Source organism: Polypterus senegalus, chromosome 1, assembly GCF_016835505.1.
Source record: "Polypterus senegalus isolate Bchr_013 chromosome 1, ASM1683550v1, whole genome shotgun sequence".
Classification (NCBI taxonomy): Eukaryota; Metazoa; Chordata; class Cladistia; order Polypteriformes; family Polypteridae; genus Polypterus; species Polypterus senegalus.
The window spans coordinates 90,854,353-90,880,046 of NC_053154.1; the positions used below are offsets into that span (position 1 = coordinate 90,854,353).

Below are 25,694 nucleotides of genomic sequence, written 5' to 3' on the forward strand. Positions count from 1 at the left end.
TAAATCTGTTGCTGTTTACCCATGGGAAACTAAATCTGCATCCTGACGAAAACAAGTGAAATTTAAGAAAATGAGGATGGCTACTGTCTGAAAGAACTGAGCTGACCATCTTCCTACTCTGTTTATAATAAAGCTCAGTGGCAGAAGTCTGCTACAAACCAAGAATTTTTTTGGCTATTTTTTACAATGTTGTTTAGATAGTTTATACTTTTGGTGTTGAGGATACCAAACCAACATATAAAATAAAATATGACAATGGATTTAAAAGGCACGTTAAAACAATGGAATAGCCGTGTCTGCCCCTACTTACAAATTTCTTCTCTTCAAACTGTTACATTATATTTGAACTAATGTGATGCTGCACTTGGGTCCTAATTTGGGATCCTGAGGTGGTTTGTTGTGTGGTGGGTACAGCAACACAATGTATCAGTGCATTCTACCAACCTGTGTTGAGATCAAAAGTTTCTCTGTTATCAATGTTTGTCATTAAATATTTGAATTGCTCCACCATTACCATAGTCTCCCCTTTTATTATTGTTGGGAGAGAGGAAGAAGGGGAGCACCTAAAATCTACACCTAAATCCTTGGTCTTAGGAATGTTTAGCCACAAAAAGTATCCTCACACCACTGAACAAACGTATCAACCACAGGTTCATGGCTGCCATCCTTATCTTATAACAGACTCACAATGGCAGAATCATCTGAACATTTCAGGATATGTCTGTTCATATGTGAACACCTGTCTTCATTTGAGTAAAAATTATGAACAACAGACAGTAGCCTTTGGGTGATCCTGTGGGTGAATAAAGTTTAGGTGTTACTTTTTGTAGGAAAGAAAGAGGTGGACAAAGTTATGATCAGATACACTTGGAAGGGATTTGACTTTAGATTCCTAAGTGCCTAAAATTTTGCCTTAGTGCTGATCAAGCACTTTGTAATGACGTCTTGCAAATGACATACAGTACTGGCAAAAATTATTGTTCAGTGAATACTGGCTAAAATTGCCCTGAGCCAAATTCATATTCAGGAATGTTCCATCAATACAACTCTTGGCATCTTGATTTTGGGGCCAACCATGTGTATATAATGTAATTCTGCTCTAAATTTGCATATGTATAATATTGTTGTGATAAAGTTATTATTTTTTATTGCCTTTTTTAAAATGTTTCGGTTACCATTTTGTTCATTAATATTTGTGTATTTATTTAAAGGCTGTGTCCATATTGTTGCTAATAAAGGCTCCCTGTTGCTACCTGTGGTTACCAAAAGTGTGATGTGTGATGTCATCATGGCAGCAGTATTTAATATGCTGGCACTCTATTAACTGTCAAAATTCTTAAACATTTTAAAATTGTGGGAATCTTTGTGGTGCATTTAGCTATTGATAATCAACCTTTGGCGCTAGAACGCCCTAGGGAGGTTTTCTAAAACTTGATTTTTGGTTTACGTTTTAAGGTTTGCTAACTTTGATTTGTTACTTTTTTTGTATTTTTATATTGACTTTTGCCTGTCACTGACTTCTGCTCGCTCTCATCTCAGTTGCAATCTTGATCTTCAAGTTCAGTTGCCAGTATGCTCCACTTCATAGAATTATGTTTACATTAGTGGGAGACCCTGACCTTGTGATACAAAAATGTGGGGGTCCATGCCTTACAAACATGTGGTAGCCTGTGGCCTAGAATATGGAATCCTGGGTAGACCTCCTTGCACACTTAGACTTTAAACTTCCTTTCGTTCCTGCAGTCTTTGCTAACAGAGCAGACCATGAAGAATGCTAGCTTACCCTAAACAAGCTGTTGTAATTTAGATTTTCTTTGAATTGTTTCTTTTTAGCAATATTCTGCTCCATACCAATCTGTAATTTGTGATATCTGTGTCATCTGCCTTTAATGATTGACATACAGTAGCTAAGTTAACACTACCGGCCCACTCCTGTACATCTAATTTGGTTAGGCTCCGGGTTTCTGGTTTAGCTTAGTGTTTCCTGCACATTGTTCATTAATTCTGATTTAATCTCATGATTTAAGATACATAATCATGCTCATAACTCATTTCTTGACAATTTCTATATCTTCTGGCATACCAGTGTTGTGTGACTTTTTTACCACATTTTGAGGTATCGTATCTAGATATCCCATTTAAACGAAATCTTTGATATGTATAGGTCTGTTATAAACTTATTCTTTGATATATTCAGCTCTTCTAGATTATACTTTTTACCTAATCAATCAAAGACATAATGTAGCTAATTCTCTGATATAATGTGGCTACAAAGGTCTCTTATAATCAATTATGCAAAATTATGTAACATTTCTAGTCTATGTGTGGTTTGTGTTATATCCAAGTCTAATGATTTGTAAAATCTTTAGTATTAGTAAAACACCTTCTATCTTAACTGTAAATTTAAAGCTGTACGTCTGCTTTACTAGCAGCACTACAGTTAGGGCAACTGTGAAAGTTCAAATAATTTCAAAGAAGGCCGCATGACATTCTGTTTTCTTTACAGTGTGTTTGAAGACTGTCACAAATTACTGTCTCCAGATCCTTACTATAACGCTTGTATTTTTGATGGCTGTCAAATGCCAGACACAGATATTGAGTGTTCCAGCATGGGTGTTTGTTTGTACTGGAGAAATTTCACCAACAACAGATGTCGTATGTATAATATTTTACTAAAATCATAATGTTTTTGAGGTGGCATCACTCTCTTAACTATACAATTACAGTAGGTAATCTCACATGTTAACTTATTTAAATTGAGGACTAAATCGTGTCATAAGTTGATTTAACCCGCAACATCTAAAGGAAAGATATTTGGAGGTGCAAGAATATATTAAAAATTCACAGGTAAATTACTTTTAATTTGTATTTTTTAACAATCAATAAAATCAGTTTTAACAAACTAAAGAATATATCCTTCATAATGTCAACAGCTTTTAAATTCAACAAACATGAAGTTTTTTTTTTTTGAAAATAAGATGAGACAGGGTACAACAGCAGTATAATCCTGTAAACTTTTGCTTTTTCTTATAATAATATATATGTTATATAATTTCTTTTTCCTTTTCAGCATCCACCTGTCCTACAATGAAAATATATAAGCCCTGTGGACCAGTGGAACAAGACACTTGTACACAACGGTTAGTGTTGTTCTTTTGAACAGTGTTGTCTCAAGAATAATTTTTTACCACTTTTATGAAAATGCAGGTTTACTTTGTCAATAGAATTTTGCCTTTTTAAATGTTTTACATTTTTGCAGCAGCACCTACCAAGTAATGTCTGAATAGCAAACAAAAAAAAACAAGAAATCACATAGGACTTTTCTTCAAATCTTGTCATTTTCTTTAAGGAAAAGGGTACGTGCAGAGTGTCTACATGTAACATACGTATATAAACTTGCTTAATCCAATGTCACAATTGGGATCTATCTCAGCAGCATCAGGCAAAAGACAGGGACCACTTATGAAATCACACTTTTAGAAGCACTCACACTTTTACAGACCAGGATAGTTTGGAGTAATCATTTAGTTTACCATAAATGCCTCTAAACAGTGGAAAAATAGGTTTACTCAGAAGCAGTCATTACATTTCCATGAAAACCAGCAGACAGGAGAAATCAGAATAATCATACATCCAAACCATTAGATTTACATGTCTGTTCATAATTACAGAAGAATACCACACATAAAAAGATGCTGACCGGGTTAGATGAAACCAGAGTGAAGTTGGGACACTTCTAGTGCTGCTACAGCACAGCAAGAATATCACTGCAATGCAGTCTTCAGTAGGCCAATAATTATGTTAGTGTGATAGGAGACAAATTATTTGTCTTTGTCAGGTCATCAGTGGTGATTTTGGTTGCTAGAAGGGTTTTGCCAATCAAAAAAGATCTGTAAAGCTTAGAGAAATAAAACCATTGGAGGCAACATACCACAGTGAGTAGATATCAGCACTTTCCTACATGGTACCCTACGATAGCATTGGTGTGGATCCATTCACAGCATCTGTTACAATATCATCCCTTGAGAGGTAGCTACTGTATTACCTCGAGATTGTTGTTGAGCTCAAGCAGCCCAGACTGATACAGAATGGAATTGTGTCATTTTCTGCAATTAGTTCTGCTTTTTTCTTGGATCAGATGACCACCATATCTACAGAGATAAGACTAGTCTTGAATGGCACACTAGCAGAACAGTGGCTTTCACAGAGTAGGTGCCGTTGTCCAAGTCATCTAGTTCCATCTGCTGCCTGTTAATAGTTCGGCGTAGCACTTGGCCATAGATTACCAGATCCCTTGGCAGCCTAGTAGTGGATGTTGCTATTAAACCCCAACAACCAACCTTCACTGGGTAGACCATTGCTCTCCAAGCTTGCTGTTCTATCTCAGCTGCTAACTCAGCATAGCACATCTTTTTCCTCTCACTTGAATAACAGTAATAGTGTAATTGCAATTATATTTAATATTTAGTCTAGTTTGTAAGTTCTATAATAGTACAACAATAAAATTCTGCCATTATACAGTATGTGTGGTCTCCCATGCAATCTCATATTTGTTACCAAGAGGATAAATCGATGAGTGAATCTAATAAGTGTGTTTTTACTTACTAACATGTCTTAATATATAGGAAGAGAAAAGACAAAATCACAAGCAATTTGTCAAATGTCTCAAAATACCAAAAACTCAGTTATTCACTGCAAACACAAGCCACATTCATTTTTAACTATCACATAGGGCCTTGCTGGTGAGTTCTGAAAGTCTTTTCTTGAGGGACATTGAAAAATAAAATAAAATAAAAACAGCAGTCTACAGGTCAAAGGATGTTAGCAACATGACAACAGAAGGATGTTTTTGCCCAGATGGAACCACTTTGTTCAGTCCAAACTCTGACATCTGCGTGAAGAAATGTGGTACGTACACATAGGTTCATTTGAGTTTCAGATTATGCCACCATGTACTACTTTAGAGTTATTAAAAATGTGGTACTAATTTGGCACATAATATATTTCTTGTTTGTCTATCGTTGCTAAATATTTTCAAATCATGTACAGCAAAACAGTCAAGCCCAGTTTTTGCCAAGCTACTGTATCTGTAGGGTTTTATTTCTATGCATCTTTTTATTAAAGGGCTCATTCATGTCTGGTTTCATTAGGTCTATTAAAGAATCAGGCAAAACTACTTATCAGCCTTTTACAGTATTATTTTTTTCATAAAACTGTGTTCAGTTAATTATTTTATTTTGAGCTGTGGATGTGCTACCTAGTCCTAAAGGTTTTAGAAAGAGGAAAGTCAGACTTAACTAAGGATGGTACATAAAGAATTGTTAAGCCAAATCACAAAACCAAAATGCAGACGTCAAAGTCATATGTGAATGAGCTTCCAAACCCCAATATGCCTTTTCCAAACACTTGCTTATTTATTTCAATGTCTTCCTTTGAAGACTACCTGATGTGTGTCACCAGCTTTTAAAACCTGTCAGGATAACTTAACTGGCAATGGAGGTTATTATAATAAACAATAAGATAGGAGAAATGCATACAACCTGCAAAACGGCAGAGCTAATGGAAAAAAAACCAAAATGGCAATATGAAATATTTAAAAAAATAACAATTAATTATGTGTATTAAATCAGTCAAATGATCTTAATGAATTCCTAACACCCACTAATGCAGAAATATGTTACTAATGTGCTCTGTACATCTGAATATTAAAATTTCATGACTTGGAATGATGAAGAAACCACCTAGGCAGAATAAAAATCAGTACAGTAAATTAATGAACAGAAAGCAGATGCTTGGACATTGTCAGTTTATTATGAGTTGAAAGAAAAGAGCTACAGGTGACTTGTAGCAGTGCACCATGCTGATATATGTAATGTTTGATTTGTAGTTTTTCTTTTATAATATCTAAAATCATTTGTTTACTTGTAATTATTACATGATAATACAACTCCAGAAAATGGTAAGATTCTAAAATATTATTAAAAATAATGTGTCATTCTTCTTCTTCTCATAGGATGCCTTGATCCCGATAACGAACCTCGGGAGGTAAGAATGAATCAATTATTTTATTTCATGTCTCTAAATTTTGCCTATACATAGATAGCATTTAGTATAAGGCAGGGTGGTAAAAAATTTCAGAAAAGATTTCTCTTTTCCAGACAGCAATTCACAGATCAGTCTAACAAGGTCCTCTCCTGTTATTCCTAAACAAGTTCATAACATGCTATATCCAATAAGGATAGTTTCTGCCTGAAAAGAACAAGATACTCTTTCCTGAAAGACAATCATGATCTTATGTTTTGATATCCAATGGAAAATTTCACAAATAATATTTATACATAAGAAACACATACAAAATAATTTCTGTCACACTAAAATCAATATTTGTCATTTGTTTCCACAAGTTTGGAGAGACATTTGTATACAACTGCCAGGACTGCACTTGTGATGAGGACACAAAGACCGTCAAGTGTGTAGATCATTCATGCCCTGTCATCCCAGAACCCAACTGCAATAACCCAGGCTTTGTGCTTTCCAACGAGACAAGTGTGGATAATCCTTGCTGCACAGAACTGATCTGCAGTAAGTCATGCCAAGGATCAACTTGCAATATTTTACTCATTTGAATATACCTTAGGCTATAGTTAAATTGGCAAGAAGAGTGAAGATTTTATAAAATCCTTAGGCCTATATATAATTATATAGTATCCGTATGTATCGTGTTCGCGTCAATACCCCGTATGTGACGATGCATGGTGTTCGCGTCAATACCTCGACTCAATACAAGTTAGAACCATGCAATTGGACTCTGCCTCTGTAGTTAGAACATAACGTGGCAAACACGGACACAGTATTGCATGATTGGCTAAGAATGTTCGATTGCTACAGTGACGCCGCTGGACGGCCGAGTATAGTAAGTCGGTGTTGGTTCGAGCAGATAACAGTAAGTTTGGTGTTTTAAAATATATTATTGAATCGAGCTGACGTATATGAGCCGGAAGAGAATTCCCGAGTTCAGGAGCACTATGACGTGACGTGTGGTACAGAAAGTAGAGCTGCAGATGAGAATCTGAGTGAGCGAGAGGGGTGTCAATCTGTAGGAGATCAGTGACGTTGTGGAGAGCTTTAAATGTTAAGAGCGTTATTATTGTATTGTATTCTGTAGTTAATAGGGAGTCACAGAAACTGAGAGATAATCGGTGTAATGTGTTCAGTGGATTTAGAACTGCAGGTTATTATCCTGGTAGCAGAATTTTGAAGATGTAGGACTAGTAAGCGATGGATAAATTTTTGTGGGATGCCAGATAGAATAGCATTACAGTAATCTATAATTGAGGTGACTCAGGCATTAACCAATACTTCAGTACTGTGTTGTGTAAGAACAGGACGAAGTCTAGAAATGTTTCGGAGATGGAAGAAGGCAGTCCGCGAAATGTTACTTATATGGGAGGAAATGTTTAATAATAATAATAATAATTATTATTATTATTATTAGTAGTAGTAGTAGTAGGCCTAGTAGTAGTAGTAGTAGTAGTACTAGTAGTACTTAATAATTGCCTTTATTAGTGTATAAATCAATATAAATAATTTAAACGATTCTCCAAAATCTGTTGTATGTAAACGATACTGTTTTAAACGTTATTGTTTTTTCATCAGAAAACCCAGTTTCCATGTCTACGTGTATTAGTTTAAATGGCACTTTTACCACTCGCAAAAGGGCGGACGTGCTGACGTATCATGTCGACTGGGAAACACTGTGAATGCGGCGTCAATCTATATATGTCTATGATATGTTCGCTTTCCGACGTAGTGTAAATAAAGGAAATTCATCTCACTATGGTGTGTATTCCATACGTAATACCATGTAACACATTATAATTCTCCTGCTTTACGCGAATATACCCATGCCACCGAAAAAAAGACGTACAATTCCACGGTCCACTTCAGATGCCAGAGAAAAGTGTTATTTCAAGGGCGTCACAAACGCCACAGCAGACACAATCCAAAGCAGAAGAACTTACAATAAAATGTGAATCAGAAAACGGTTTGTTCTATTTCTATGTTATGTTTCTTTCATTTTGGAAGTTCACCGGTTATAGATTCCCAGGCAGCGCCATGTACTCCTGCTGGTAATGTATTAAACAAATAGCTGTAAAAAATATGTTGCCCACAGCTGCAGTATGTTCAAGCCTGTTATTATTGTTTTCAGTCTAACAAAATTATTTAGTGAAAATGATATCATGTGGGTGACTATCAATATAATTTGCTCTGCCTAAGCTAATGTTGACACAAAATGTTGTACATTAAATCACAGTTTCACATAATTTGTCAGTAAACACACAAAACTTCATATTGACATATTAGAATTATTTTAGTATCTATACAATTCTTAGCTAAATCAAATTTATTTTCTCATATTAGAAGATTGTTCTCAATTTATCACAGATCTTTATCACTTCCATTCATGTTGATGATTTTGCCTTTTGAAAGGCCTCTGCTAGCCAAATTAGAATGCAGTTTGTGCCCTTTTTAATTCTTTCCTTTTCTATCTGGAAATACCACTCGTGGAAGTGGATTTGTTAACGTTATATTTTGCTTTGATTTACCAGGATGCAACATTTCCTTGTGCAAGCCAAATGACATAAAATGCAGCCATGGATTCCAATTATTTACAAAAATAGAAGAAGGCAAATGCTGCCCTGTCTACACCTGTGGTAAGTCAGTGAAAGGAGAAGACAACTATCAACTTCTGTAGAGGAGCCCGAAGACAGACTCTCAGTACTAATGTTTGTGCTTCTTCCTTTTGCAGAGCCAAAGGATGTTTGTGTCCACAATTCTGTGGAATACCAGGTAAATCTTATGGAACTGTTCCATGTAGCATTTCAATTCTAGAGCAGTAAGTTGCAGGTTTAAGGTTTTATTCACTCATAATAATACAAAAAGACATATAATTTGTCTAGTCAGGTGAATTCACTGAGAAAGGGATAAAACACATAAAGGTAATGTGTACACAATTAAAAATGAGATTTACTCTAAGATCAGTTTTCAAAAATAATTTAAAACACAGTTATTGGACGATTACTTCTAATATTACAAAGTTAGTGTTTATGTAGAAACACTCTGTACTCTAGTTTTCTATTAGTGATAATTTTTGTTTAAAAGTGTTATCAGTTCATATAAGTGCCTTTCATTAACTTAGATGATTCCTAATTTCTTCAGTATTACCCTCAATTGGACCTTTATGGAGTCATCTATATCAGCAGAATAATTCTGTCAGCCTGTTTGGTAACCTGTTGATCTGCTTACATTTTCATTTTTCATTCCGCTAAACCAAGCAATGGAGATGAAAATAATGACTGACTTGGTCCCTCTGCAGTAAATGGAAAACATGAGGTCCCTGTCCATAGTGAATAATCTAACATTTTTATAAATGATGTGGTTTCCTGTATTCAGGTTCTACTATAGTTCTTCTATTTCTCACACAACCACAAGAGGGGGCCATAACACTATTTCTTTGGTCTTTTCAACATTCAAAGAAAAATGGTTATTGGTTCATTCACCTCTTTTAGTGGATTGATATAAATGTTTTCATTATCCTCAGATATGCATCCTACAATTATTGTGCCATCTGCAAGTATGCAGAAGCTAGATACAGTAGCATTCTAAGACATTGCAAATCAATTTAAAACAAGTCTATGTTGAGTGTATTGAATTTGAAAAACCTTTGAAACAAACTTGTGTATGCTTATATTTAAAGTGATTTATTATAACAATGAACAAGGTAGTCCTAAAAAAGTAAGACAGTCCCTCTTAAAAAAATCACAAAAAAACAGCATACTCACCAACAAAACTTGTTATTTCATACTCGTATAATGTTGTCCAAATATGTCACATGGAGATCTGAAGGTCTCCTCATGTAACAACTTCAACTCCACTCATTGCTAACTTGTTCCATTCATCAATACTTAAGGGGAAGCTGACATGAAATGTCATATTTTCTGTAACACTGATTGCTATCCTGCTTCATTTGTCCCTAGGTTGGAGTTCCAGTTCCGCTAGATAAATGCCAGACATGTGTCTGCAGCCAAGAAATCGATCCTAAAGAAAAACTACACATCATTAACTGTGTGCTTATGAAATGTGATGAGACTTGTGAGCTGTTGAGTCCTCCTCCTCTACTTTATTAATGATAAGACCTTATTCACATCAATGGAGTTCTTTCTACTTATTACCAGTACTTTGTGTTCTTTTGCATTTAGAGCTTGCAAAGTGATCAGTCTCTAAGTATTTTGTGCATAGTTTACTATTTACACAGCACATTGCAATATAAATAGAAACCCAATAACCATGGTAGACTATGAAACATATATTGGTATTTACAAACTAAATATAAGCGATAGCAAAACAATAGTTGTGAAGGACATAGCATTAAAATACAAGGCTGACGCCTCCATTCAAAACGTTTTGGAAAAGTCAAACAGAAAATTCTAGCAATTTAACCTAGTATTTGCCCAATCGTAGGACACTTAGAAGCAGCCTCTTTTGCTGTTGCTTACTGCTACTCAGGGGCACTAAGAACCTCTGAATCAACACCTTCAAAATATCAAAGGATTTGTTTTTCACATTGCGTTAATGATGACATATACGGTAAAACGCAAGATGAAGAAATTCTAATAAATATAAACAAATTTCTCTACAGCAATACCATCCATCCATCCATTGTCCATCCATTCATTATTCAACCCGCTATATCCTGACTACAGGGTCACGGGTGTCTGCTGTAGCCAGTCCCAGCCAACACAGGGCTCAAGGCAGGAAACAAACCCTGGGCAGGCTGCCAGCCCACCGCTGCTGTTATAGAATGTTTACTGAAACTATTCTGTATATACTTTGATAATATATGGGTGGCACATCAGTTTGTGAGTCTAGATTCTGAATCTCACCAGTTGCGCTTTTAGTCAACTTTTATTTCTCCCACATTTGGAGGATGTGCCTGTTAGCTTGATCAGTGACTATAAATTAACATATCCAGCGGTGCCCTGAAATCCTATGATTTTAAGGGGCCACGTCAACATTTGAATGTTTCCCGTCACTTTGTGTTTGCAATTTTAAGTTGTGGCTAAGACCTTTTGGGAAGGAAATTACTGCACTGCCATAGAACTTCATGCTTCACAATATTCTTTTTGAATTTGTGAAATTTATACAGAGCCAAATAAATGAAATATTAAAATGCAGGTTTATTTTTTATCTTCATGTGGTTTACAATCACTTCTCACACTATAACTATTTGTAGTCTTATCATTGTTTTTTTTTTGTAAATGGCTATCTAGAAAATGGGCACACTTACCTTGACGGAGGAGAAGGTGTGTCGAATCTCTGAAGGAGATGTAGCTTCATGATGACTCTGGTTTTGCATGTCCGTGGCACACGGGCCCGATTCATGCAGCATTGCAGAAATCAGATGGGCTATTTATAAGTTCAACCAGTGTGTAAACACTTCATTATATTTTAATGTCACATAATGCAAGGCTTTAGTGTAAAGGGCCACAGAGCAGACAAAGCAAGTCATGCTTACCATGCGCATGTCACAATCCACACAGCAACCTGACATATTTTTGTTTCTCCACCTTCCAGGGATTCAAATATCACCCATCAAAGGAGGAGTGCTGTGGCAAGTGTACCCAGGAGCAATGTTATATACAGTACAAGGGAACCAATCAGCTGATCAAGGTATGTGTCTGCTGGTTACCTTTTCTTTCACAGTTGTATTTCACATGGGTTTTCAAACATTCAGTTCCATCGGGGTGGTTCTCTTCATTTTAACCACAGCAGATCTGCTTATTTAAGAAGATAAATATTCCCAGTGTACTCAGTCATTTTTTGTTATATGCAACTCTTTTTAAAGATAATGCAAAACATTTTATAGTCACAGAATTGTTAAGCATCCGAAAAATAGCAAATATTGATGAAATTCAGTATAAGAATAAGGGTTCCTAAGGAATTTAGCCTAAGGAAGTTATATTTTAATTTTGTTTTACTTGCTGCCTGTTACCTACCATAGACCAAAATAATTTATAGTACAATGAAAATGAAGATCAGACTGTGAGAGTCCGAAATCACAGTTTCAATTGTTGTGTGTTACTGCAGTTTGAGGACTTGCACGGGACTGAATGTTTGATTGGATAAACAAAATGCCATTAAAGCCAAGAAGGATTTCTCATTCACTTTTCTTTTATCTGTCTCTGTCAGGCTTAAATGGGATGCAACAACAATTACAATGGCATATTGAACAAACATGAAGGGCAAGACTGACATTTCTTATTATTAAACAGAACATGCTGTGTTTGACTTTGCATCTGTAAAAAAAACATTCAAACTAACTTACTACTTGTAAAATGAAGTGATGAAGCATGTTGATTAGCACATACAAGTAAGAACTGCCGTGTACTCTGTACGGTACATGTGACAGTAATTCACCTTAAATGATAAGTGTCTGGTTGTTATGTCTCTGTCATTCCAACAGCTGGCACATCACAAACATTTTTAGTAATAAAATGCATTGCAGTTGTCATTCCAATAGATGACACATCACAAACACTAACACTGAATTGATGAATCCCAAACCAAATGGCATATAATAGAAAAATAAACATTGTATAGTACATTGCAAATGTTAACACTGAGGTCTACGTAGATTAATTAGATTTCAACCGGGCTTAGACAGGTAGTAACCCCATAAAAGTTGGAATTGTGCACTAATGATAATGTTAATAATGAAAATCTTTCAAGACCTAAAACATATTCCAGAGTTTGTTTGTGGTCTAGTGTTAAAGATAACTATGTTGTTTATAGCACACAGAAAGTAAAGCTTTTCATGATGATGTCTACTGTTAATAGTAGTTGAGTATACAGTATCCTATTAAACCAAGGGTGGTATGATAGTACAAAGTCTGTTTCCTGCCTTCAACAACAACAACAACATTTATTTATATAGCACATTTTCATACAAACAGTAGCTCAAAGTGCTTTACATATTAAAGAATAGAAAAATAAAAGACACAATAAGAAAACAAAATAAATCAACACTAATTAACATTGAATAAGAGTAAGGTTCAATGGCCAGGGGCACAGAAAAACAAAAACTCCAGACGGCTGGAGAAAAAATAAAATCTGTAGGGATTCCAGACCATGAGACCGCCCAGTCCCCTCTGGGCATTCTACCTAACATAAATGAAACAGTCCTCTTTGGATTTAGGGTTCTCACGGAAGGGCTTGATGAAGATGGTCACGTAGAATTCTGCCTTTTAATCCATCCATCATTGTTGGAGCATCATGAAGCTTTGAGTAGGTGGAGGTGGCGCAGGCCACCACCACAAAGAAACCGGAAAAAGAAACAGAAAGAGAGTAGGGGTCAGTACGGATTTTAGAGCCACCATGAATAGTTATTATGAGGAAATTGAACATATAGAGTATCAGGATTAAGTTAAAGTGAAGTTAAATTGAAGTTATAGAAAGGCCATGTTAAAGTAATATGTTTTCAGCAGTGTTTTAAACTGCTCTACTGTATTAGCCTGGCGAATTCCTATTGGCAGGCTATTCCAGATTTTAGGTGCATAGCAGCAGAAGGCCGCCTCACCACTTCTTTTAAGTTTTGTTCTTGGAATTCTAAGGAGACACTCATTTGAGGATCTGAGGTTACGATTTGGAATATAAGGTGTCAGACATTCCGATATATAAGATGGGGCGAGATTATTTAAGGCTTTATAAACCATAAGCAGAATTTTAAAGTCAATCCTGAATGACACAGGTAACCAGTGTAGTGACATTAAAACTGGAGAAATGTGTTCGGATTTTCTTTTCCTAGTTAGGATTCTAGCAGCTGCATTCTGCACTCGTTGCAAACGATTTATGTCTTTTTTGGGTAGTCCTGAGAGGAGTGCGTTACAGTAATCTAGTCGACTGAAAACAAACACGTGAATTAATTTCTCAGCATCTTTCAGTGATGTAAGAGGTCTAACTTTACTTATGTTTCTTAAGTGAAAAAATGCTGTCCTAATGATCTGATTAATATGCGATTTAAAATTCAGATTACAGTCAACAATTACCCCTAAGCTTTTTACCTCCGTCTTGACTTTTAATCCTAATGTATCCAGTTTATTTCTAATAGCCTCATTGTATCCATTATTGCTAATCACTAAGATTTCAGTTTTCTCTTTATTTAACTTGAGAAAGTTACTATTCATCCATTCTGAGATACAAGTCAGACATTGTGTTAGTGAATCAATAGAATCGGGTCATCAGGTGCTATTGATAAGTACAGCTGTGTGTCATCAGCATAGCTGTGGTAGCTCACGTTGTGCCCTGAGATAATCTGACCTAACGGAAGCATGTAGATTGAGAATAACAGCGGACCCAGGATAGAGCCTTGTGGAACACCATATTGGATATCATGTGTCTTCGAGTTGTAATTCCCACAACTAACAAAAAATTTTCTCCCTGTCAGGTAGGATTCAAACCAATTTAAGACACTGCCAGAGAGGCCCACCCATTGACTAAGGCGATTTCTAAGAATGTTGTGATCAATGGTGTCAAATGCAGCACTCAGATCTAAGAGGATGAGAACAGATAAATGGCCTCTGTCTGCATTCACCTGCAAATCATTTACTACTTTAACGAGTGCAGTTTCTGTGCTGTGATTTGTTCTAAAACCCGACTGAAATTTATCAAGAATAGCATGTTTATTTAGGTGGTCATTTAACTGCATAATGACTGCCTTCTCCAGAACTTTACTTAAGAAAGGCAGGTTAGAGATGGGTCTAAAATTTTCAAGAGCTGAGGGTCGAGATTATGTTTCTTAAGAAGGGGTTTAACTACAGCAGTCTTAAGACAGTCTGGGAAGACCCCCGTATCTAATGACGAATTTACTATGTCAAGAATATTGTCAATTAGCACGCCTGATACTTCTTTGAAAAACCTTGTTGGTATCGGGTCAAGGACGCAGGTGGAGGGTTTTAATTGAGAGATTATTTTTTGTAAATCAGGTAAATCTATCCTAGTGAAAGAGTTTAATTTGTTTAGGATGCTGGGGTTTAGGAGGATCCTTAGTGTTGGAGGGATATACTATGTTATTTCTAATATCATTAATGTTTTGATTGGAAAATACAGCGATAACCTCACAGGTTTTACTGGAAGAACTTTGGAGGCATTCCTTTCGGTTACCTGGGTTTAGTAGGCGATTAATTGCCTTGCTTCTATTACTCCTGGGTTAGGCTCCAGCTGGGTTCAGCAGATTTGAGAATGAGACAAGATATTTACTCTTTTAATTTGAAAATGGTCTTTGATGGTGATCTGTTAAAGACCTTTAAAAGTAAGGAACATCACCATAATCTCTAAAGTAAGGCACAAAGAATGATTTCCATCCATCCATCCATTATCCAACCCACTATATCCTAACTAAAGGGGCAGGGGGATCTGTTGGAGCCAATCCCAGCCAACACAGGGCACAAGGCAGGAACAAATCCCGGGCAGGGTGCCAACCCACCACAGGGCACTCACACACACACCAAGCACAGACTAGGGACAATTTAGGACCGCCAATGCACCTAACCTGCATGTGTTTTGACTGTGGGAGGAAACACAGAGTGATTTTTCCTATTAAAACTGTATTCCAACCAAAAGATTACAGTAGCCTCTAATTGAAAATACAACTAAGAAATGTAGTTAAGCAAAAGTTCAAAAGGACTGTGCCAATGAGTTTCTTTCATGAACCTGCATTTTATTTTTGCTTTTATAAACTGTAATTTTTACTTTTTTTCTCTCCTTTTTTCTTTAGCCTGGTGAAACGTGGTCTCCTGAACACGATAAATGTTCCGTACAGAGTTGCATCCACATCAAAGATACCGTCATATCAACTGTAGCAAACATTTTGTGTCCTCCGTTCCATCCTGAAAACTGCCAGCCAGTAAGTGTGCCCAAATGTGTGGGGTTAAACATGAATTATAAAATTTTGGTCCCTCACTTTGAATAATACTTTTCTTACAAGGAATGAGCTATTTGCAGTCACACTGAGATGGACAGAATACTTTGACATCAGAAGTAAGGTACTGGGGTGTTAATCTATCAAGAGAAGTAAATGATCTTAGCTGCTGATTCAAATAATGTAAAACATTTTTATAATCAAAAGAGGATAATAGAAAGCACCTATGCCCAACAACATTAATGTGAACAACTAGACAGTTCACTGAGTCCTTATATTTTCTCCATGACTTTGAACAGTTCTTGAGTTATCATGGAGTTTTAGTTTAACTTGAAAATTGAAACATTTGGTGTTAGGCTAATTGGTGGGTCTACGTTTGTCCATAGTGATTGAGTTTGTATTGTGATACACTTGAGGGTTGATTTGTCCGTAGCAACTGATGTGGCTAGGAGGCCTCAAACCCAAAAACAAGGGACACAGTATGGATGCTTGGAATTTGAATGACTTTGTTTTTACAGTTATCATAATATTTTTTCAAAGAGTCATAAAAATGCTCATGTATTATACAGAGCAGAAAATGATTCCTAATTTCCATATATATGCGTGCATTTATTGATGTACACATAAAAATTATAATCACGATGCTATGTGGACCATCATTCCATTTTCTGTATCTCATTCAGATCATAAAGGACACTTGAACTTATAAATGGCATCATTACAACTGTTTAAGGTGGTACCCTTCAAAAAACTGTGGATCATGTGTTTTAAGCTTCTTTTATTCTATTACTTAACATTTAGCAATACTTTAAAAAATAGCTGAAAGATGTAACACATGGGGGAATGCTTTTGTATATGTGATTTTTGGATGGTATTTTATATAGAAACAATACCCAATCTGAATAATTGCATTTGCTTGTTTTGTAGGGAACTATACAGACTGCTCCTGATGGATGTTGTAAAACATGTAAGTATTTGCAAGAAGAAAAAGTATTTACCATATATCAAGATGGAAATATCACCTGAATATATGACACGCTTTTACTTATGATTTAAATATTTCAATTTCTCAAACACCACTCCATAAATACTTTTGAAAATGTAACAATTTATGTGTATTATATTTATTATTCATCTATTATATGTAAAAAAGCTTGCCAGTTCTTTTGCCTCATTTATTTGTCAGCTAGTCAACAGATTATTAAAACAATTCATCTAGCTGGTGCAGCACATTTTAAAAAGATGGAGGTTCATCTACTTCTACAACATAACAAGGCAATTTTGTCACCACTCCTTTGCAAGGAAGTTCTTTCCTTTACTCGTAATTTCAAGCTGCACTTCTTTTTATTAAATAATGATTATGGAAGATGGTGTTCTGACATGGATGGAAAAAGGCAGAGCCAGAAACTTAGAACAGACTGAGAGATAGACATTTTGGTAATGTAAAATCTCAGAATTCAAGTTGGAGAAAGCATGAGAAATGTTTTAAAGTCAAAAACACACTAACACCACGATAAGTCTTTTAATTTTTATACAGAATCTTGGTCAACTATGAAGTACACAATGTAGACCTTTATACTATCACAACGCGGGCCATAGGGAGATGCCCATGAAAAACCAAGATGGTGGGGTGTCAAGGCATGAAATAATTATAACACTATCAGATAGGTTTTGAATCAATTAAATGACAGATAATGTATTTCCCACCACAATGTGTTAAGTAGAACCTAAGAAAAATTTAAAACTATACAGAGAAATTAACAAACATTGGTAAGGGGACTACAGTAGATGCTTGATGCTGATAAATCATTTTTCGGGGAGGATTGCAGAGTAAAGTGCAGTGCTGTAGTATAAAAGTGGTAGTGAATGACAGCAGTGTACAACAAAACAGTAACAGACTCACAAATAGGGTGCTTAAGGGTAACCAAAGGCCTACTAGTTATCACTGGCAATTCATAGTCTTCCCCGATTCAAATTTTGCCATCTATGTGACCCAGAAGATGGAACGTACTAGTGCAGAAAAAGAGATTCTGAACACAAGACAGCTTAATGCCAGGAAGAATTCTGGTGATTTTACACACAGAACCAGATACTACAGAAATGGCTGCTTCAAGGCTATAGACGCTTCTATAACGTGTCAGTATAGAGTGGTGCTAATTAAGTTGGGCTGTTGACTGATTTTCACAGAATAAAAGAACTGTTGTAGTCTTTTCACTATTATGGCTTATATTAGGGTCCCTGTCCACACACTATATCTATCAACATACTGTACTTAGAAACTCTTTGAGCTTATTAGTATTTTAAAAAAGCAACAATCTAAATAATATTACAGCAAAACAATTTGGTAATACTTCAGAACATTGTTAGCCTGTTGTATAATCGACAGATGCAGTACATAGCAACAAACAGTTGAAGGTCAGAATGGGGCTACTCACATTTCTTCTGCTGCATATAACAAGACCTTTTTGTTAGATAGCAATAAGTGACCAATAGATGGCACTATAGGCAGCCCTTAAAGCCCATACTCTGAAGTGTTACCAATAATTATTTACATCTACAGCCAGCATTCCCAACAAATAAAGAAAGACAAATTATAGTGTGATGAATTTGACCGTTTTTTTTCCCTTTTTAGGTCTGGAGAAGAACAAGTCCTGCAAGCTTAAGACAATTACCATCTTTATAACTGATAGGGGATGCAAGTCTTTACTACCCATTGACATGACATTCTTTGAGGGCGCCTGTGACACCAGCTCCAAGTAAGCACCCTGTTCTGCTTTACCCTTCAGTCAAGAGTCTGGATATATTGTTTTAGGTCCAGAGAAACTTGCAGATCATCTGAAATGGTGACAATTATTTCACTGGGCACAATTTCCTAGAGGATAATATATTCAGTGTATGTGTCAGAATCACATACTCTGTAGTCTTTCTGACCAGTAGATGGCAAGCGTGGCTGCTTTAAGTACATTAGAAGAAAAGCTGTCTACAGTTTATCAAGAATAGGTGTGGAAAGGAGAAGAATGGAAAATATTTAGTTATGGGTGGCTCTATATCAGACACAGTTTACAAACCCTTCCCTTCACACCTAAAGACACAACTGTATTTTTTACTTCGTGTGTGAATTAATATTTAGTCCAGCTCCACATTTTATTTTTATATTCTTAGTGAATCATGCAAGTATCTGAAAAACAAATAAATAATAATGAAGTAAATTACAAATGAAAAAATGACAGGCTTTTCTTATAAACGTGTTTCTAAAACTGCATCAATAAATTTAGCCTGTAGATTCTGTAGTTCTACTTTTAAACAGGCCATTGTGCATAATCTGTAAGCCATAAAGATTTGTTTGTTATGTACAGTAGATCATAACTGTGTGTTCATTTGCCATCCATTCCTAGTTAGTGCCTTCTAATTGCTCTTATTTCCATCCTGTAGATACTCTGCCTCAGCAGCCAACATGCAGCATAGATGCACTTGCTGCCAGGAGGTGAAGACCCACAATGAAACCATCAGTTTGGCCTGCGACGATGGAACCATTAAGCCTTATAATTACATCTACATGGACAAGTGCGACTGTCACACCACTTCTTGTGGGCCTGACTTCAGGAGAACAAGAACCCGGAGATACCCTCCGAAAATTGCAAGTGAGGAGTTTCATTGAAAACGCTATAAACACATGAATGAATTTTGTCACTTTGACCATGCACTAGTTTTCTGAATGAAATCTCTATTTATTGTTCTTTTGCTTCATGCTATTAATATCAGCTGCTAATTAGTCACTTTTTTCATGTGTTAGAAGTAGATGTTAAAGCCTTGCATATTAATAACTAAATTTTACTTTCTTAACAAATAAAAACAATGTGAAATATTCTTGTCTAACATTTCTCATTCTAAGTATGTCATAAATGAAGGCTGACCCTGCACTCTGATCTCCAGAGGTCATATGAAAAGACATAATCATAATCCCCTCAGGGATTAAAACAGTGTTCCAAAAATAATTAAATAACCTAAGCTGTATAGTGCAGTATGTGGTAGGCTCTAGCATGCTGAGTAAAGGGGCCTTTTATTTCTGCACTTGAGGGGTGCTCTTAGTTTATTTTTGTGGGCTGACATAATCAGATACATACAGGGATACACAAAGTTGTACTTCAAATGCATGCAATGAGCAGTTCAGTTTACTTACAAAAATAAGCTAAGGTCAATCGTTAATCATTTCAGACCCCAGTAGCTCTGATTGCTTTCTATACCACATTACTATTAATAGGACTGCATATTTGGCTGATGCCTTTATCCAAGATGATTTTCAAGATCATGATACAATACAAAAATTGGCACAAAATGGAATTACGAGGCTTACTCAGGATCACGTAGCATATCAGTGACCCTGAGGTCTTCATTATATACTGCACATCAGATTCATTTTGATTGTGTAGAAGATGATTACAGTTTTGATAGCTTAACATGTTCTTATTTGCATCATTTAAAATTATACATCATTCAGAGAATAATTTTTGGTAATTCCACATATGTAGTTACCATATGTAAAGCTGTGAATGGGAAGCAGGATTAGAGAATGTATATTATATCTTCAGTTATTGTCTGTTGATTTAAATGGCCAATTTGTTTATTGTGTGTTTCTGAAGTACATAACCAGAGTTTATCTGTAAACTTATTCAGCCTTAGCAACTGTTCCATTTAAACCAAACATCATAATCTTTACTGATAGGTGAGCAAATAAAACTTAGCATAGCGAAATCATTCTGTCCACATACCCCTCTTTTTGTTCCAATCTTGTTGTCTGGAATTCCTCATCCATGGTGGCCAAAAAACACATTTTCATTCACTCCCTTTCTAAATGCGCAAGACTGTAAAGGGGCAAGAATTGGGTGGGTTCTGTGTGTATCAGCAGACAGCAATTTGCTTTTCCAGCGACCATGATAAAATACAGTTATCATTTATCATAAATTATGTAATATGTAAACCACAAAAGGAAAAAATGTGGTTTAAAGAAGAGCAGAAAGTGAAAGGAGCAGAAAGTGAAAGGACCATTGGGTCTGTGGTAGTGCTGCAAACCTCTGGTGAAAAATAAGTCAAAACAGGAGGAAAGTTCTGTCAACTAAACAAGTAATAATTTCTGTTTGTCTCTCCTTGTATAATGCAACATATCAACATAAAGTGAGTTTCAGCCACACTCCAGGTCCTACCTGAATGACAGGAGGCAGAAATTCGGTAATACTTTACATTAAGTGTCCATAATTACACTGTAACTACTATGTAACTACAGTGCAAAATGGTTAACAATTTTGGCTCACAGATCCTTTATCCTGAGATGGAATTCTGTCTGGAGATATGTGTGTAAAATTTGTATGTTCTACCCATGTCTCCCTATGTCTTCTTCATGGGTTTTGCTGCCACATCCCATGGACATGTAGGTTGGGTTACATGGCCATATGTGTGAGGGTGTGAGTGCTGGTATGTTTGTCAGTATGCCCTGCAAATGGGATGGCTCCCCATCCTGGGCTGTTTTATGCCTCACACTCTCACACATATGGCAACATAACCCAACTCACATGCAAAGGTGTTTTCACCATTTAAAAAAGATCATCAAAAACCTATGCAGTTATCACTGCAATTCTGCATTACAATTGCCCAGACCATGGAACATCTGTTACGTAGTTGTAGTTAAATACCCTGATGTTTTTATTACATTTTGAAAGTACATATACATCGTAACTATGTAAGTACACTTGTTTTTGGATCAGTGATAAATTGTTACATTGTAATTATATAAACTGTGGAATAACAATGACAACTGAGTAATTAACTATAGCGTTACTTTGTATTACACAGTAAGTACAGAGTAATAACTCGTAGTTACACTGTACTTATACAGGTAATTACATAGTAGTTACGGTGTAATTATGGACACTTAATGTAAAGTGTTACTAGAGCTTGCATTATGTGTGTAAAGATAGTAGGGAGCAGAATTTCTGGCTAGAGTTTCAGATACCCGTACAACAGATAAGTCATTGTGGAAGAGAATTTGGCTTTGGTTTAAGAGTTCTTCTTTAAAATATACTGTATTTTAAACTTGGTTTTTAGTTTGCTTTAAATGAGAAATATAAGATAATTATTTTGTGCATGAAATTTGCTAATTTTTAAGGTCAGTAAGTCATTTTCTAACTCACGTTGTCCAAAACAGGGTCATAGGGGGAGCTGAAGTCCATCCCAGCTAGAACAGGTCACAAGGCATGAACATTTAATTCCCTGGACAGAACATCAGTCCATTGCAGGTGAACACACGCACACACACACATCCCAAGCACACATTAGGGCCAATTTAACATTGTCAGTTCACCAAACCTGCATATCTTTCGACTGTGGTGGGAAGCCGGAGCACCCGGTGGAAACCCACAAAGATGTGGGGAGAAGATGCAAACTACAAAGACCCAGGACATGAAACCTGGCCTCTTTACTGTGAGGCAGCAACACTATCACTGTGCCCCTTCATTTTTAAGGTGAATAAAAGAAAGCTGAAACTGTGCATTGAAAATAATCAGTTTATTTCATAAAATATTAATGGTGATGAACCCTTGCCCAAATAATACATGAAGTCAGCTATTGGATTTTTCACTTAATTAAATTGTAGTTCAGCCATCATTACGCCATCATCATGATAGCAAAACTATCATTAGTGACAGCACACAATACATAAAATAAAATGCAACTTATTTTTGTAGAGTGCACTTTGCTCTGTGCAGGTGCAGAGTGGTGTGAACAAACTCAGAGAAAATATAAGTATAAATTATACAAATTACTAAATACAGAATCAGTAGACATAAAGATACAGATTTGTTAAAACACATGTGGAACAAGATAGAAACTGATTAACATAAATGGAAACCAACAATATCTGTCCATTAATTAACTGATGGCCAGTTGACAACGGACAATAAAAATGTAAAAGAGAAAGTCTAAAAGTCAGACACAATCACAGTCCTGAATACCTTGACCAACCAGCCACCTACCCCAACCTTGGCATTCTAGTCTGTCCATCCAGTGATTCCACTGCTGCCTTATCTGAGATGGCTTTTTCCAAAAACAGGAGAGCAGTCTGGCAGTAGAGACATAATACATAAATACATCCAGGTCCAGGCAGCTGCCCCTTGTCAGGAGCACACACTTATGTTCTAGCAACAGAAGTTGTGGAGACTCAAAAACACTGTACAACATTACAATAACTGGCCTGGGTATTCTTAAATACTATCATGAGGGTTGCTTTCAGAGCCTACAGAACATACATGCACCTAGGCCCATGACACACACTCTCCAGCCCTCGAATAGAGTCAACCCATCTCTTAAATCTTGGTTTTAGATGAGCCATTTATTAAGTTTTACTGGGTTAGATTTTTCTCATCAGATGTTTCTGTGGCAAAACTTTTAGCTTTATTAAGACTACAATATCAGAGCAGCAGCTATCGATTAAAAGTTGTAAGTCTGTCACAATATGCATGATGTGAAATGGTAGCTACACTTTCTATGGGCACCAACAGACGGACCATACATAACACACAAACAAGATTAACCAAAATGGTAGAATGACAGTTATTATTACTTCAGGGAAAACTCAATAATTGTTCTGTGAGTTTTGTCCTCTGCTGTAGTGGAGCCTAATGCAGGAAACCTGGAATCTGAAATAGGACAGTCCTACAGGAGCTTGCCTCCTCTCTGTCTTCTCAAGCTATTTATTTTACCTTTTTACTCAGAATACATTAAAGGTGCAGGAGACACTCTCAAAAGCGACATTTACAACAACACTTTCTATGGACACCAAACTTTTATATAAACAAGTGTATGTTTCCTACAATGTAACAAGCAGCATTTAGTAAAAATTTTTTCTTTTCCAGTTCTTCGTTTACTTAACAGGAACACAAGGGACTTTTTTAAATATCTCAAAAGTGGCAATAAGGAAAATTTCACAATCTTTCTTTCCGCAATATTCAAAGTAACAATAAAAAAGTGAGCATGTGATAATTATATTAGTCCATTATATACTATAGAATGCCAACAACTTTATCCTAAAAATTATTGGTTATCATGCATACAAAATTTCACTTATGATTTTAATCTAATAAAATTAGATAGATAGAAATATAAAATAAATAATATAACAAAAAACAACAACCACCCCATCTTAATACACTCTCACTCTAATTCCTGTTTATTCTAATTCTGAAACTGATGGATCGAGTACTGCACAGCACTTCTGTCCCTTACAGTCACCTTGAAGATTTTGTCTGCCTTACATTATCCAAGCTGATTATCATCATTACTTTGAATGGTAGAGGAACATTTCCTTAATTTACTTCAGACAGATGTTAACAGATTCGGAGCAATTATCAAGATTTCAAAGATAACACTCATTCAGAATATTTCATGGGTGATAATAATGTGCCCTGTGTCTGTTCCTCCCACAGTCCAAAGACATGCAGGTTAGGCGCATTGGTGATTCTAAATTGTCCCTAGTGTGTGCTTGGTGTGTGTGTGTGCGCGCCCTGCGGTGGGCTGGTGCCCTGCCCGGGGTTTGTTTCCTGCCCTGTGTTGGCTGGGATTGGCTCCAGCAGACCCCCGTGACGCTGTAGTTAGGATATAGCAGGTTGGATAATGGATGGATAGATGGATAATAATGTGTATTTTATCTTTATCAGTGTTTATTAAATTAGTATGTGTTTTAAAAGTTCTCCAATAGATTCTAACCATCTATGCCAAGTTAAGTCCTTGAGCTGTGCCACAGTAAAAACATCATGGAAAATGGGACGGCTCCACTCAAGATAGATGCAGTTCAGATTAACTTGTGTGGCTGAGTAACAAGACTAAAACATTTACATTTTCTTGTTGTCTGTAAGCCAAGACACTAAACCCTCCACTGCACTGTTTCGGTGTCCCATTAAGTAAAACAGTTAACGTGAGTTGACCCCTGGTGTGGCCACAGTATACCAACATCCAATACTTTTGATTTGTCCTTTTGTTCAATAATTGCAGTTTGATACTGTAATTATTGAAGGGATATATTTTATTAACATTTTAAAATCTATAAAAAGACATGCTAGAAAAACAATTAGGCAAAGATAAATATTACAATATAATAATAATTCTATTGCATCATTCATTATTGCATAAAAGACCAAAGGACACACACAACCACAGTAAATAAGAATGGCTGCTTGAACTGGTGTGCTATTGTGTAAGCCTGAAATATTTGCATGGTTACAGTTTAACCAGCCTGCCTAATGTAAATCGTATAAGCATGCGTCACTGAAGATAGACAATACAGATCATCCATATTCTGTAACTGATTTTTCCTTGTTGGGCTTTCATGGGGTCAAAGCTTATCCTGTCAGCAGTAGGTGCAGTGCAGGAAGTCGCTCTCACCGCACAGCACACATATTTGAACAGCAACAGGGGAATCTGCTTGAATGTGTCTCTTAAGGAGTCCTCAGATTCATGCAGAATCCTTGCCGAAGATCTATATCCTGTTATGCACCAGAATTACCCTCTGCTATATGTCATCCATATACAACTCAATATGTATTATTTGATTTTACTTGTTCTGATGTTCATAATATCACCTGTAGGTAAGAATAAGTGTAGGTTAGAATAGGAATAGCAAAGTTTAATAATATGTGTACTATCTGAACAATGAAAGAAGCTCTACAGTAGG

General features: G+C 36.1%; 1 protein-coding gene across 1 annotated transcript in view; it reads left to right on the forward strand.

The window, feature by feature from the left end:
* LOC120526161 (mucin-2-like) overlaps nucleotides 1-21,331 on the forward strand; it is a 120,002-nt gene extending 98,671 nt beyond the window's left edge. Inside the window, exons 45-53 of the mRNA XM_039749211.1 lie at nucleotides 6,014-6,045; nucleotides 6,405-6,582; nucleotides 8,610-8,714; nucleotides 8,810-8,850; nucleotides 11,635-11,730; nucleotides 15,833-15,961; nucleotides 16,904-16,943; nucleotides 18,609-18,732; nucleotides 19,409-21,331. Of these exons, the coding sequence (XP_039605145.1) occupies nucleotides 6,014-6,045; nucleotides 6,405-6,582; nucleotides 8,610-8,714; nucleotides 8,810-8,850; nucleotides 11,635-11,730; nucleotides 15,833-15,961; nucleotides 16,904-16,943; nucleotides 18,609-18,732; nucleotides 19,409-19,634 (971 nt within the window). The 3' untranslated portion in view covers nucleotides 19,635-21,331. The remainder of the gene's footprint in view (nucleotides 1-6,013; nucleotides 6,046-6,404; nucleotides 6,583-8,609; nucleotides 8,715-8,809; nucleotides 8,851-11,634; nucleotides 11,731-15,832; nucleotides 15,962-16,903; nucleotides 16,944-18,608; nucleotides 18,733-19,408) is intronic.
* Nucleotides 21,332-25,694: the final 4,363 nt, after the last annotated feature.